This window comes from Blennius ocellaris (assembly GCF_963422515.1).
Source record: "Blennius ocellaris genome assembly, chromosome: 18".
Classification (NCBI taxonomy): Eukaryota; Metazoa; Chordata; class Actinopteri; order Blenniiformes; family Blenniidae; genus Blennius; species Blennius ocellaris.
Window position 1 is genome coordinate 9351741 of NC_137667.1, and position 16485 is coordinate 9368225.

General features: G+C 42.7%; 1 protein-coding gene across 2 annotated transcripts in view; it reads right to left on the minus strand.

The window, feature by feature from the left end:
* LOC308142966 (pleckstrin homology domain-containing family G member 1) overlaps window positions 1-11583 on the minus strand; it is a 42787-nt gene extending 31204 nt beyond the window's left edge. Inside the window, exon 1 of one of the 2 annotated variants that reach the window (XM_080513597.1) lies at window positions 11517-11583. Coding sequence is in view for 1 of the 2 variants with exons in the window: in XM_080513596.1 (XP_080369722.1) it covers window positions 2763-2772 (10 nt within the window). In the remaining variant the exon portion in view is untranslated. Of the gene's footprint in view, window positions 1-2762; window positions 3013-11516 lie in introns of those variants that run through there. The other variant, XM_080513596.1, reaches the window with a different exon arrangement.
* Between the last annotated feature and the right edge of the window lie 4902 nt (window positions 11584-16485).

Consider the following 16485-nt stretch of genomic DNA (forward strand, 5'->3'; position numbering starts at 1 on the left):
CCAGTTACTACTTTGACCACCTACTTTGCACAGTTCACAGATCTCCGAACCAAAGCTGCCAGTGTGCGCGTGTTCATGTTTATCCTGCAACAGGCAGAGCAGATGGCAACTGAAGGCAGTGCCACGCAAGTTGCAGTCGAGTTTGCAATCCTCTGGCACCAAAAGAGCCCCGAAAATGTAACCGAAGCCAGGGTGTGTTTTCGTGAGAGTGACACAAGTGAGGACGCATTGTTTTCATGAGAGTGCGAAACAGAAGCGAGAGCAGCCTGTGACTTACAGCCCAGTCGTCTTTGTCCATACTTTGGCAGCGTCTTTGAAAACATTCGAAGCTCGAAGGGACATGTGTGTCAGTGAGAGAGTGAGAAATGAGGAGGAGAGTCCCCAGAGGAATGAAAGTAGGAAGAAAAGATGAGAAGCGAGGGCAAAGGTCAAACACCACCCACTCCTTTTGCTTTTTTTTTTTTTTTTTTTCCTCTTTTCCAATTCCCACTGGCTCTAGTCTCATTTGAAATTCAGTCTTTTGTCGGATTTTACCACTTATAATTCTTCCAATATGAAACTCTTCCATCAAGTCTTGGGCTTTACTTTTAAAAACAGAGTTTTATCACAGATATACTTTTCTGCAGGTAGAGTGATCACAGGGCGGCAAAGTCCACTATCTGAAGGACCTTAAATTCCCATCTTCCGCCGTGTCCACTTAAGGTCAGTCTCTGCTTCTGATAGAGATACAGGCCTGATCTCAACTGACGCTAAGGACCTCCGAGTGTCACTCTGGATTTCACAGTGCAGCACCAACCAACATGGAGAGCAGCAGCAGAAGAAGAAGAGCGGGGGCAGAGGTGGGAGTGTGGTTTCCTCTGGGCAACTATCCAGTGCAGCGCTTTCTTGACCCAATATGTCAAAATGCACACATTCGGAAGGATGGACGGAGAAGAGAAAGCAGGTTTCCCTTGCCTAATGTGCTGATGCAGAATGAGCGGCACATGCTCCAATAGTCTCCAGACTGTTGGACGTCACAACTGGTAGAGATGGACGGCTGAACTTATTTTGCAACTTAATCGACTGCTGGGGCTTTCGGAGCCTCACACAACATGGTTAAAGTAAATGTACACAGCCGGCAGGCAAATGGCCAACAAATGGCTTCTTTCACTTAGTAAAGTACAATTCCCTGAACAATTCATCCATGTGTAGACAGATTAACGCCTCTTATCTTTCAATTGAGTTTATAAATCCAAAACTGGAGCCAATTCAATGGCGGAGGTTTTTCCCTTTGTGTGTGTGTGTGTGTGTGTGTGTGTGTGTGTGTGTGTGTGTGCGCAGCATACTTGTAGCTGACAGCGCCGGCGTTAAGCTGTGTGAAAAGCATCCACCACGCTGACGTCCCTATTTTCAGACACAGTCCTGCTCCCACCCTTGGGACACCCATGCAACCCTTGCTGCGCACACACCCTTGCCTTCTCCACAGAGTGTGACACACTAGCCTCATTCTCTGACCTGCCTGGATTCCAGCCCACAGACAAACCTCACCACTGAACTGTCTGTATGCATGCATGTCGGCCACTTTCTGGAAAAGTTCATTATCAGATAACTTCTTTCTTGTCCACAAACACACGTTAACCAGACGAGGTGTGACCCTGAGATTATCATTCTGTTTTTTTTTTATTTGGTTAAGGGGCTCTGCAAGAACCTCCCCCACCCTCCATCTATCTACGCCGCGTCTGTGCGGCTGCAGTTTCTTGCATGTGGGTGCTCGGGTTGGGGGGCAGATGTCCTCCCGTAAGACTGGACAAGCTGGGTGGGAGGAGGAAGATGGAGGGATCTATTGTCTCCTGCACCTCTTAACCAAAGAGTTTGCTCTAAACAGTAATTATCCCCCCCCCTGCTTTTCTCTATTCCCATTTGTAGCCACCCCTCCAACTGCTGCCCTTAAGGCTCTAATTTGGGTCACAGCCTGCAGAATGGCATCCCAACACTCAGTCAAACCCACCCCCAGACGGAGGATACTGACATGTCTAGAATTTATGAAATACAAGTGAAAAGTAAAGAAAAACAGCAGAAATTCCAGAAATTCCAGGAAAACAATATTTCATGGGTTCATATAAATAAGAGTCTGATCCAAAACAAAGAAGTTCTAATGCAAATGGGTTTAAATCTTCAACTAGTCACTGGATAAACACAGACACATGTCTGAAGTTTGGCAGTTTTTCACGCATCACCTGCTTTCATCAGTGCTCTCAAAAGTCTGTAACTGCCAACAAAGTCAGATTTACATCCACTGTAAAAGGGCAGCAAAGGCCCAGTGCACCATCAAGCCAGGATCACTGGGAATTTAACCCGGGACGTCCACGAGAAAGCAAACACACTCCATTCAGCTCCAGGGGTGAGAAAACAAGCAGAGGACGCTGTTCATACAACGGCGCTGCCGAGAGACGGACGCAGCAAAGACACTTCACACGGCGCTGTCAGCTGAGGGGAAAAAAAATATCACACACGAGAGACTAGTAAGCAAACCTTGAATTTATACGTCACTGTCTGATGTTTGACCAGTTGCCAAGGATTGGTTTTTTTTGGGTGGTTTTCTTATAATTTTTGGGTTGATTAATAATTGCAACACACCCATGTGAGGATTTCCAATTTCCAAGACATAAAAAAAGCCACCAAAGAAAAAAAACAAAACACTAACGTTAACTGTAAGCTTTACATTCTGTGAAGCATGACTGAAAGTACTGAAGAAATAGTTGAATGAATGAATGAATTCTTACCAGTTGGCATTGCAGCTGGGATCCACTTCAACTCAAGTATAAGGAAAAATGAGCTTTAAAAAAGTGACAAGCAGGTTTGAAACAAAGTTTTCCAGAGAGTCACATATCCAGAGTATTCCCAGCAGCAGTCCCAGCAAAGTTTCAATAAAAAGTCCTCTGAATTTAAAGCCTGCCAGACATTGCGAAGGTTCTCCCCTGGGACCAAAGGTGTAGTCTGCTCCTTCAAAACATACAGAGGAAAACACACTCAGTTTTCTTCTGCTCTCTTTCTTCTGACTGATCTTCTCTCACTTCAGATTGCTGAGGATCCACTCCGCTCTGTGAATGCCTCACTGCCCGGTTTGCTCCTGAGCCAACACATCTACCGTGTGCATGTGTGCGTCTATAAGTGTTCATGTGTGTGTTTGCACGAGTGTGTGTCTGTGTGTATATGTGTGTGTGTGTGTCAGACTGAATGGCCTCTGCTCTGTCCTGCTCCCTCCCTGCTGAGTTTTCCCCTCCCCCTGACTCCTCCTCCCACTCTCCAGCAGCAAATTACAAGAAGCTGGGAGTTCCACATTAAGTGTCTCATCTCAGATTTTTTTTTCCTCAATTTTCCTCCTTTTAGCTTCTTCTGCTTCAATTCCCTCTTTTTGGTTCACTCCTGTGCCCCCAGAAATCTAATTTCTATCTCCGTCCGTGACACTTCACAGGGCAGGCGACACCTTTTGTGTGCGTGCGTCTGCTGCACGCTCAGCATGCAGCTGAACTGCTGCTGGCAGCGCAGAGCTCCAGAGATCACACACATTCACATACTTTACAAGGAGGAGAGAGGGGGGGGGGGGATACGGCTGATCAATAGGCTGCGAGCCGACTCAGACAAAAGCTCCTCGTCCACTGCGAGACACCGCTCAGCCCATTGTGTCCCAGATTAGAGACAGACTGAACATGAAAAAAAAAAGAAAACGAAAAAGAATGCAAAGAGCAAAGAATTGAGAGAACATGAAAGAGGGATGACATTTTGGAAGCATTTAGAGAGGTTGGTACCTTTACTGTATCCACTTTCAAAACAAAGTGTTCAGCTGATGGAAAGTTACTTAGAATGGACATTTTAAGTAACTTTACAAACGTCTTAGTCCAGTTAAACAGACTTGTCACACACATCTTCAAGTCGCATTAATCTCTCAGGAGATTTTGGAATCAAAAACTCTTTTTGGGGCTTGAGATAAAACACAGAAACTCAGGAGGATGGGTATATTCAGAAGTTGTACAATGTCTTATTAATGACTATTTGGTGTGGTAGCAACATTTATTTGACTGTACAATACATGTTTTTTTTGTTGCCACTAATAAGCTCTCCAGTTTTATGGATGCACAATTATGTGAGCAGCCTTGTTTCCACCCAACCACTAAACAAGGACTCATAAAAGACAGGCTAAACTTAGTCAAGTTAAGATCCAGATGAGCCTCAAGCCTCCACAGAGGTCCACCCACATGTTGTGGACCAGCACTCAGGACAAGGACACTAAATTTGTCTTCAAAGCAATTAGAGCAAAGATCAACTTGTCAATGTCTCTTTTTACTGATAAATCCAAACCTTCAGTTAGTTTACACCGCCTTCATTATCCTCCATGTGTCTTTGCGTGAGGGTTTTTGAAATATATATCACTTCTCTGGAGTCTATGATGAACCTGTATAAACAAAAGAGTGTGTGATTAATATGACATCCAGTGTAAAATACAGTGAATGGAATGGCTTCCATTTTCTTTTTGGAGTGGAGTGAACTAAATTATAAATGAGCTGCAGTAGTTTAATCCGGATGCATCCATCCCGACTGTTCTCTCGACCAAACACCACACGAACATGTGGTAGCATCGTGTTTCCATGACGACTGGATATGACAACACTGGAAGTGTCATGGTCACATGGCTACAGACGAAATAAATCATGTGCATTGCTCATTAGACTACAGAAGCCTTCTCAGCTCAAACATGTGTCATGTATGAGATATTTAGTCAGCAGCAAAGGCTTTCAAACCAAATTTGAAACTAATGGTAATAAGAATAAATAAATAAATATGTTGACATCTTTGTTATTTTTGGTAATCCCACGGCTGAACTGGACCGCAACCGGTTTCTAATCATTCAATGTTTAATAATAGTACAGTTTGTATACCCATGACATCTGATGCCTTTAATTATTTCATTATCCTAACAATTTAATTTATCTTCAAGCGTTTGTATGCCATCTGTTGTTTGTGATTGTGCTTGTTTGTTTTGTGTATTAACCCCCTTTAAAAGAAAAAGTGGTTTCATTCCATTAGGTCCTTCATTGATGCACATTTAAACAAGGAGAGGCAAAGAAAAAAACAAGCTCTGTGTTCATATACGTACTACTAGTCATTATGGTGGCCTGTATAAAGCTTTAACAGGGGTTTAAAGGAAGGCTTAGTTTTTTTAATCTTATATTGAAATTATATAATTATAATTCATCACAGGCCAGGAATGCTATCGGAGCAGCATACGAGAGACAACAGAACCTCAGTTTCACACACTTAAGCAAAGGTGTCAACTATTTGTCGTTCTTTAAAGACGAGGACCGGTCCCAACAGCATGAGGTCCAGCTAATGCCCCCCCAACGCTGCAATAATAGAGACCCCCTGGACAACACACACACACACACACACACACACACACACACACACACACACACACACACACACACACACACACACACACACACACACACACACACACACACACACACACACACACACACACACACACACACACACACACACACACACACACACACACACACACACACACACACACACACACACAAAGCCCTACCCCTCTCTCTAATGGTCTGAGGGCCCACTGACCCACGAAGCCCCTTTTGAGGGACGACTCTGACTCCAAACTGCCCAGCCGCCACCCCCACCTCCGAACACAAATGATAACGAGCACCTCCAGCTTGGCAAACACAGGCAGCATCTAAACGTCTCAGATCAGCCAAGCACAACCTGTTGACAGAGACTTAGGGGGCATCAGATAACGCCGACTGCTGCTCTGTGTGCCCCCAAAGCTTCAGGTCCAACCCTGCAGGACGTCCACCACGGAACTCCTACTGTACTTCCTTCATTCAGCGCGACGTCCACTACATGAGCTGCAATCTATGTTAATGTGAGTTAGAAATAAAACACTAAAAACTGAGTTTACATGCCTGAGGATGTTGATTTAGAGAAAAAAACATTTTTTTTTTGTGAGGAAAGATAAATGTCTTCTGTGAGACATTCAAATGTATTTCCTAAAAAAGTAACTTGGCTGCTTTAAAGAAATGAGCTTATCTACCAATACTTTTTTTTTAAGCTTTTGTCTGCAGTCATAATGACAATAGAAATGTGTGCAACTTTTATTGGGATGATTGAAAAGAACTTGAGCTTCTACATGAAAGGATCCTACATGAATGTAGAAAATATTAGGGTACAAACAAGGAACCTTACTTCTAGCTGCTACACCTTTAGGGATTATCTGTATCGTCTTACATGTGATTTCTTTTTCCATTTTGTGCTTCTGCTGTAAACAAAAGTCACCAAATATATATATATATATGAAAAGTCCTTAATTTCTGTGCTTAATGTACATTAATAGTGTGTGGCTCCAAAACATTGTGGAAAAAAATTGATGTGCAGTAATGTTAGAATTTAATTTTTTTATATTTTTTCCAAAGTTAATGCAGCCAATTCCCCACACCGAAGTCCATTCTCAACACTGCTGCCCTCACTTGGCAGTGCTCTAATATCATTTCCTATTAGCGTGTCACTCCCGCTCCACTCACTGATTTCCAAGCTGGCCTCACTCCTTTTCAACGCTGATAACAAAACTATCATAAGTCAGTAAAAGTCAAGATCATAGGCAGAGACAAACACCATCCCTGACTTCCTTCACTGGATCCAAGAGTTAAAATGGATGGTTTTGGGAGTTTGTGAGGCTGCCAGCGTTGTCGCGGTCACTATGACAACAATTGAGGCATTTATCTCCATGGTCGAGTGGCATGTGGAAAGACGAGCGGGGGAAGAAAATGCTTATGGTCAATAAAGCACTCCATTCCTCATAACACTTGGCCAGAGCAAACAGCGAAAGAGGGCACAGAGTTCACGCACGGCTCTTCTCAACCTTTACTGGCGCGTACGCACACACGGACACGCCGTCATTCGCTTTCCAATGGCATTGTAAATTCGAGATATAAAAGACCTCAGCCTCTTGAAACTGTTTTGATGTGTTAAGAGCGTGTGTAATCAGAAATAACAACGGTTTCCAAACCACTTGAGAACGTTCTAGAAGGAGCTGAGCTGCAAGAGATGTGGAGAGTTAATTTGATGGTTGTTATTGCAGCAGGGCAGTCAGTGTGTGTGTGTGTGTGTGTGTGTGTGTACGTGCATGCGTGAAATCAGGACCAATCTACAGCTCAGACAGCCTGACAGCTTCTTCATTTTCTCAGCTGTTTGGAGTTTTAGCAGAAGACAGAGTGTTTCTGTGGTAACGCAGCAGAGTAAACTGAGAATATAGAGAGAAATGGCTTCAGAGAGAGACACTGTGACTAATGACAGGCGTTTGTGGGCGGAGGGGTCATTCATATACAGTTTCCCCCTCCCTCTGTGACCCTGTCTGTCTTTGTCATTGCTGAGATGGATCATCGGCAGACACAAACAGACTCTCTTGCTCCTCGTGCAGAGTCAGTGCTACCAACACTTGCAACCTTTTGTTCTTGCCGCCTGAGCTCTTCATTAACCCCTTAACAGTTAGATCTCTATTCCCCAGTCTGAATGTTGTGAAAGCCCCATACTCTGCATCATACACCCTTTGAAATGACACACAGACCTCATGTGATACTCCTGTCAGGACATCATTCGTCACTGCTTTCCAAAATTGTTGCATGCCACAGCTTAATAACTACAAATGGTCTTTGTGCTAAAGCCATGGTCAAAAAGTTACTATTTAAATAATGAATTAGTTTATTAGAAGTGTGTGTGTGTGTTTAAGTGTTGCCTGCATTAAAATGAAAGGTTTCATTTTATTCACACTTTATATTGAGACAATCAGCAAGACAGTCCCGGCCAGAGTATTACAAAATCGCGAAAGTACATCTTGTCTAAAGCAAAGCAAAAATCAGATGAGATCATGTTTTATTTAGTAATTGCAAAAGAAGGTGAACTACTTGGCGAACTTTCCATTTGGAGTTCGTTTTTTCTTCCTGTACAAACAAAGGATTTTAGCATTTTCCATCCCAGTCCAAACACACACGTCTGATGTTGCTTGTTGACTCTAAGATTGCTCACATATATCAATATGAGTAAATGTGACAACCTATTTTAGATTTATCCTGCCAACAATCAGGCGAGCCTGTGAATGAAGAGAAGCTCATACACGGTACATCACGGTCTGGTTGTGAATCAACAACTGGCAACTTGTGCAGCGGCGACATTTTCATGCATATTTATAAATCTGTTGATGCAATATTTTTTTGAGTCGTCTGTCTAAAAGCCAATACTCTGAATTCCACCTTAAAGCACTGACTAGTCAACTGTTTTGTTTTTCCCGAACGGCGATAGAAATCTACACAATACCAACTGAAGACTTTTGACAAAACTGAACAAATTTGGTTAGTGTTAAACTTTCAATCAACACAAGTTACCTCTTCGATTGCTTTAAAAGTTAATTTGAATAAAGATGGTACATTTCAACTGACCCTCCTGCAGGTGAGCGAGGCTCGCGGGCTTTGGCCTCTTTGTTTTCATGACACGTCTATATAAGTGATGTAGTGCAGCACCTGTGGAGACAGAAGCCGTCTGTAATTTTCATCATTAAAGTCCATAAATCATGAGCAGGAGATTATTTTTTTTTTTACATTCATAGCACTAAGACTCATTTCATAGAGTGCTGGAGTAAAATCTAAAATCCTGATGAACTTCAATATGTTACATTGATTTCCCCACTTTCCCAGATTTATGAGTTTTCCAGGTTCCCGGACGGTTATTCCCTCGGGCGGCAGCAGTCCACGGTGCAGTGCCAGGACAAGTCCAGGAATTTAAGAGTGTTGCCGGCCAGAAAATCTGACTGAGGCACTAGTTCAAGCTTATATAAGAGCAGGATTCCCTCAAAATTGGCCACGGGAGCCGGAGAGAGCGTCCTCGCCTTTCCAGGAGACTAAACATCAGCAGCGGCATGAAAAATAACCACAGCTGCTACATCAACAACACCAACACCGACGAGCGAGGATGAAGGTGGCACTGTAGCCACTGCAGGTCTGGGAAAGTATTCACCGTCAGAGATAAAAGTCCGTTCTTGATTTCTACATCAACAGAGGCGCAAAAATTGATGCGAAGCCAGCTATGAGGAGGAGGAGGTGAGGCTGCGGAGGAGCAGGATAAACAGGTGGCCTCCACGTTTTGTGACTTTTTTTTATTTTTTTTTATATAACTGAATATTTTCCTTTGAGTGATAAACAGGCCAGTTTTCTATTTTTTTTTTAATGCATTAACACTACTCGATGTACCGGTGATGCATCGCAAATGTCAGCCGCCACAAGAAAGAAAACCAAACGTTTACTTTATTGAAGCTCCAAAACCGAAAAGAAGGCGTCCTGCAGGGCTGCAAAGTGTGTGTATGTGTGAATCCATACAGGGTCATTGTGTGCTGAGTGAGTATGCGAGCTTGAGTGGCGGATGTGTGGAGGAAGCTGTGTTTGGCCTCAGATTAAAACGCAAGACAGGGGTCCCGCTCCAGGAAGACAGACGAGACGGAGGGGACGTTTTTTTTCCATTAAAGAAATACCACGCATATCAGATAATACCCAACCATATTAAGCACACTACTTCATTTAATATATTCAGTTTGATGGCCAAACTTAGTTGTATAACCTAGAATATACACAAAAACATTTGGAATCCCAATATTAAAAAAGACAAAAAAGCCAAAGGGTGATTCAGGAAGTCAAAGCTGATTGTCTGATTGAGTTTAGTCATATTTCATAACTGGACCTTTTATTATTACTGAGCATGTACATTTACTTTTTAGACTTTCATCCAAAAATTGTCCAATTTCTTTCTTATTTTCAGTCACATTTACACTTTTTAAACCCTGCATTAACAGAGCTGCCATATCTTTTCGTTTGAGCATGTGTTTCACTGTTTCTTTCAGACTAATAACTGTACATTGATGACAGTCATATTACACATGATTAATCCCTTAATGCTAAACATTATGTTAACTACTGTCTCTGCTAGGTTTTGCTCTCTTGTTCTGGCAAAGCATATTTTCCTTCCGGTCCGTTAACATCATAAATGAACTAAAGAACAAAAATTTCTCCCGGCAAAATATTTTACACTAAAACTAGTTCAAGTTTTCAAACACATGCTCGATGCTTTTATAAGAACATTGGAAATGTTTCACTTGCTTTGCAAGTAGTTTGTATTCTTAATTAGAATTTATTCATACAGGGAGTTCGAGACTCAAGGGCTTATTCGAATCAGAGAAAAACACCCAACAAACATACAATAGTTTTAGACAGACCAATTGTGTACAGTACAAGAAGATCAAGATGCCATGTAAAATATGAAAAAAATAAACACATTTTCCAAGATTTTTCAAGTTCAGTTATGGTTTCACATTTCCAAATGAAATGTAAGCTGTCCAACTTATAGAGACAAACATATATAGATACAGCACATTATATGGTATGACAGTGGTCCGCACTTGCATGTAGTTGATCATTTACACAACAATGATCAATTTAGAATTTTTTAAAGCGAGAAATGGTCAAATCTGTGTGGCATTTTACACGTAATTGCACACCAGTGTGTTTCACACTGATCTTTATATCTTAAGAGAACATCCAGAGATGTGGTTTCTCAAGGAATGCCCTATATAGCATTAAGAAATGACACCTCAGACAAAAACCACACAAACAGTGAATACAAAAAACAAGCAATTAATTGGGAAAAAATAAAAAAGCCAGAAAACTTAAGTTGCAATGAAAAACCTGGCAGGTCCATACCAGGGTGTCTATATATCCCTGTCCCCTCAAAAGCTGGATGCTCCACTTAGGAGCACTCAAATGAGGACAGGCCACAAAGGACAACTCACATGTGTGCATGGTACAAGAGTCAGCTTGTGTTTATTAGAACTTTTCTCAATCTGTCTTAAGTGTGAAATGAAAAATGTCTCTTCCATGTTTCGAATCAAGAACAGGTGCTTTCCATTGAGCTGTCACAACTACGACATTACAAATGCATAATCATATGTATTCATCCATCAGCACAGGCCTTTAAAAGACGCACCACGGTGAAAAAGCATTATTACTCTCATGTCCACTACTCGCCACAGACGCACACACTAAACACACACAATAATCACGTAAAAGAAGTGGTCAGCATCTCCCAGCTTAAAGAAATACGAACTGCATCAGACTGTCATGCTGTCTAATTAGACAAGTGGGCAACGTTGCCATTAGAGTCACGCTAAATTGAAACTTTGGGCAGCGTAATTGTGGGTCGGATTGAGTTTGGCAGGAGCAACCTCTGCAATTACGATTAAATAAATACCTGGTCTTTAAAGAGGGGGGAAAAAAATCTGTGCACTGTAATGTAGGAGCATTCGGTGAGAGCAAACACTCAGAGGTTTTGCCCCCTTTACAGTCGTCTGTATTGAGGCTAAGGTCCGAGTCCTGGCAGCTTCCAGCTTCAGACAAAGACAATGACAACCTGTCACTCACCTCAGAGAGACCATTCCCACGATCAGCCTTCCCTCGGCTGCTGGTTTCCCAATATCCTTCTCTTACAGGTTAGATCCATGTCCGGACGATCGGGGGGAAAGCAAAGTTTCACGCTTTCTTGGAAAAAGAAAGTCGCCTCGGTTCTCGGTCCACACCTCTACCGTACGAGGTCAGTTCAGAGAAGGAAGAGACGCGGAGAGACGAGGGAGAAAAGCAAACGGGGAACAGATGGAAGCAAAAACGCAACGGAACTGACTGCCCAGTGGGAGGGGAGGGTGTGTGTGTGAGGGGGGGGGAGTGAGAGAAGAGCTCACACATCAAGTAAGCAGCCCACTTCCTGACCAATTACTGCTGCAACACTAGTCTCTCTCCCTCTCTCAACTGGGCCCTCGCTCGTTCTGCTCGCTCACTTTGCCGGGTGGACTCACAGCTGGAGAGCGGCCAGCACTGCAGACGACACAAGTGACAGAAATTATAAAAGTGGGAGGGGGGCAAGAGGATCTATCACCGAGTCTGTGACAAGACCGAACAGGAGAGGAGCAACAGTGATCAACAGTTAATATCAGATTTACAGCAGAAAAGAAGTGCGTGCGTGGGTCAGAGAGAAAGTGATGGGCTGATGAAGAAGAAAGAGGACAGCAGGAGGAGAGCAGCTCCATCTAACCCTCCACAAAAAAAAACCACATCAACAAGTGGGTCACATTGCGTACTGCTGCAATTTAGAGCCTCTGCTCTTGTTCCCGACTCCCAAGTGTCACTCGTACTGTCAGAGTTTCTGGTAAGAGGGTTGGCCTTTCAAACATCAGTAATTTCAAGTCCTGCAGCTCCAAGTGCAACCTGCTGTGAACCAGCCAGTATGAGCACACACTGCAAATATCCGAGCCATTGCTCATTGTCTGTGCGAAAGCAGTTGGGTCATTGTTCTGCATCCTAACAGGGCAGGATGGAGGAAAGTCCCGTCTCTTGGAGCCAGTGGCTGTTGTTCCTGCCTCCCGGTAGCAAGGCTTCCTGGGATTGATAAAGCGGCTCATGACCCTTTCAGCACACACACTTTCTCGCTTCCACGTTTTGGCCAGTTTGACGTTTTTGTTTTTTTTTTCCCAGGGAAAACACATCTTGGTCCTGGAGTAATCGCAAAAAGTTGGCAAACACTGACCTTTGATAAGCGACCAACTAAAACACACTTAACTCTAATGACCTATATTCTAAACACACACATGATTTGTGAGCGGCACGACGACGTTTACGACGCAGGAATCAACCCGACGCCGCCGCCTATGACCCGCCGCAGCAGTGACCACACAAACGGGGCTGATTCGGGTCAGTGGCTGGCTGCTATTGTGCAAACCTGAAAAACCTACAAACCCACAGTTCGTCTTTGTAACTGAACACCACGCTTTGCACTTCAAAACACACAGAGCCAGTGACGGACAATAGCGCCGTGTCTGTGGAAAAACAAGCCGATAACCTTCTGCCAACTGTTCACCGTTATCACTGCATTTATTCTCGTTGGAGGATAAGATGGGTGGAGTTTACACAAAGTGTCAGGTAGCCTGTGAAACGCTGCAATAGACTAAACAGAGTCGAGTCAACAGAAAACTCACTTAAATCTGGTTTGAGTGGTCAAAATAACAGCATATAGTATCTATTTACATATTAGTTTTTATTGACTGTGAGGGAAAAAAACCATCACAGTGGGAGAAAATACTGAGCCAGAAACATTTCTGAATTTAATCTGCATAAGTATTAAAAAAAAACAAAAAACAATAGCAAAATCAGAACTGGCTTACAGTTAGTTAAAAATACCTGATTATTTATTTAGTTTCACCAACAATCACTTCTATGGCCTGAAGAAAGAGAAAATATCCAATGAGCTGCAGTTCTCTGGTGGGAAACGCCTTGCTGATGCCACAGGTCAGAGGAGAATGGCTAGACCGGTGTGAGATAATGGAAAGACAACAATGTTGAACCTTGAAGCTGATGGCCTACAGGAGCTGAAGACCACTATATGCCAGTCCTGTCGGATAAGAACAGGAAACTGAGGCTACAGTTCACACAGGCTCACCAGAATCGAACAATATAAGGTCGTCAAAACACTGCCTGGTCCGATGAGTTTTGATTTTTTTTGCTGCAGCATTCAGACAGTAGAGTCAGGATTCGAGGAAGACAACAAGAAAGCGTGGAGCCAACTAACCTGCAGCAATTGCGTAATGAAGCAAAAATCTCTGAGGAATGTTTCAAACACTTTGTTTAATCCACTTCTGAAATCAAAAGTGGTCCAACCCAGTACAGGCATGTAAGTGCAGCTTCATTTTTTCACTTTTCCCTTGTTTTTCAAGCACATTAAAAGCACTCTGAATTAGATTTAATGTCTGAACAGAGCTATACAAATAAAGATTGATCAATTCTATTCTGCAATATGTTAATGTACTGCATTAAGATCTTTATTCTAATTCAACTGAATACCAATGATTTGTCTTTTTTTTTTTCCAGGAAAAAGTTATCTAAACTTAATTTTCTTTAATGTTCGACGCCGCACCATTTCGTGCAAAGATTAGCATATGACAAGAATGACTCACTGAAGTCCCACAAAATCTTGAAAGGATGTAGGTGAAGTCAAAGCCAGTGCTGACGTCAACGGCCACATTCGTCTGTATGATCATTTAAAGGAAACCAGTCATATCCCATTCCAAAAAATGAGAGTGGTCGTCCGCTAAAGCCAAAATAACTAAATAAAATGGCTCCGCGTAATGTGAAAAGGATCAGAGCCAGTATATTTTGGTCTGCAGTGTCTTGTGGATGAAAAGAGACCATTTAAGCGTTGACAGACTTGACGTTTCCTTCTCCAACAAAGCAAATACCGACTGAATAAAAGTGTGGATGTGGAGCACAACAGAACTACTGGAACAACAGGAAAGACTCCACCTTTCTTTACTCAACATCATTTCCTGTCTATCTACAGCCACTTGTTTACAAATCAGGGAGTAAACAGGATTTGATGTCATTATGAAGGTGAATCACACTCGTGTGACGGCTGTGTCACTCCAGCGTCACTGAAATTAAGATTTTTATCTCTGCGGGACATAAATGTCCCGGGGTTGACTCACTGATGGAGGACATGTTACTGAGGGCGTCCTCTTTTTCTTAATTGTTTAAGAAATTTGAAACGGCGATGTCATTTTGAGCGTTGCCTTGAAACACCTTCAGGGACTCAATCATTACATTGTTATTTCAAGAAGCAGATATTAGATATTATTAAATATAAATATCTTTGTAAAGAATAAAGACCAAAATTATATCAGAACTGCTGTACTGGCTTACTTTTTTTTTTTTTTTATGTTTTAAAGCATTACAATTGTTAGAATTTTAAAAAATTCAATAATTTATATTCATGATATACTACATATTCACTTATTTCTAATGTTTTTTGTAATCCGTCATGTATCACCATTTATTGTAATTATCATGATTTACTCTGAAAGAAAGGCGCAAGACATCTTTATTTATTCGAAACACTGCACAACAACAGGACTTCACAAACTCAATTGTCCACCTTAAGACAGATCGTTTCATACACATCACACTTAAATACTCATCCTTGAAAAGGTGATGATCTGAAATCAAAGGCTATTCTTGGCACGCCAGGCCGTCTGCAAACCATCAAAATGTCAGACCCCCAATGAAATTAATGAAAATAAACATAGAGGAAATAAAGTCTTATCGGCTTCAAAGAAACGTTCTGAACCACTTGGATTGAAAAACGATTCTTTGGTGCATTTTTAAAACATGTAACCGACACCGGCACTCCTGCTGTAAACTTGGGTGGATTTTAGTGCGTCGATGTGCCGGGCTTTAGGACTGAAACCTTCACATTTACAGTAAGACCTGGAGAAGAGGCCGCATCGACTGCCGCTCTCCTTAGAAGCAGGATCCAATGCACATTACTGCTCAGACGGAGATAAAGTGAGGGAGTAAAGCTGTCGACATTTGACTACAGTCGATGGGGAAGCGCTGATGTGCATGCACTCTCTACGACTGTGTGTGAGTGTGTGTGAGTGAGCCTTATGTGGGTTTGAGTGGGATAAAGATCCAGGAGTGCATGTTGGCAGGTTCCCTTTGACCTGTGGAGGCTTTATTTTCCCTCATATTCATATTGTGCTAATACTCTGCCTTTCCCATGCCAGTGAAAACCCTGGAAGCCGAGCCCTCTCCAGCCCTCTCCTCTCTTAGGGAACCCAAGATGTCACTACACACAAAAGGAGCCATGAAAGCCGTCCAACTCAAGCAGGGGCTATTATTTACTGTACCAAAAGAAAATCGCTCTTCTCCTGAACAGTAACCCCCCCCCCCCACCAACCCTTCTTACGAGCGTCAGCCGTCTGTCTCCTTGTAATGCTTCCCGTTTCACCCTTTCCCACTCCATTCCTTTAATTTTCTCTTTAACTGTATCCACTGCCTTAACTTTACTCAGCCATGTCCCTCGCTCCCTCTTTCTGACCCTCTGCCTCCCACCATATTCAAGTAAATTGTGGGGTTCTCATACCAGTAAGCCCAAAATTAGGCATAAGCCCCAAACCAAGGCCTTGCCAATCTTTACTGAGCCATTCAAAACAGGCAGCAAAATCCATGCAGATCAAACAAGTCCCTCTAAGAGGAGAAACCAGAGTGAAAATAAATAAAAGCTTTCCACTACAGCTTCACATTACTGCTCGTGTACAACTGTGCAAACAAGTCAAGATGACGCCACACAAATGTGGCACTTTAAACGTGAGATGGAAAACAATAAGCCACGCACGTGGACACGCACACGCACGCACACACGCACACACACACACACGTTCCTACACATGCACAGGAAGAACATGCAAATTTTGGAAGGACAGGTCCAGCCTGGCGTCAAACCCACAACCTGCTATGAGGCTAATCAGCACAAATCCTGTTTAAAATAAGGTAAATGTTCCAGATGCTA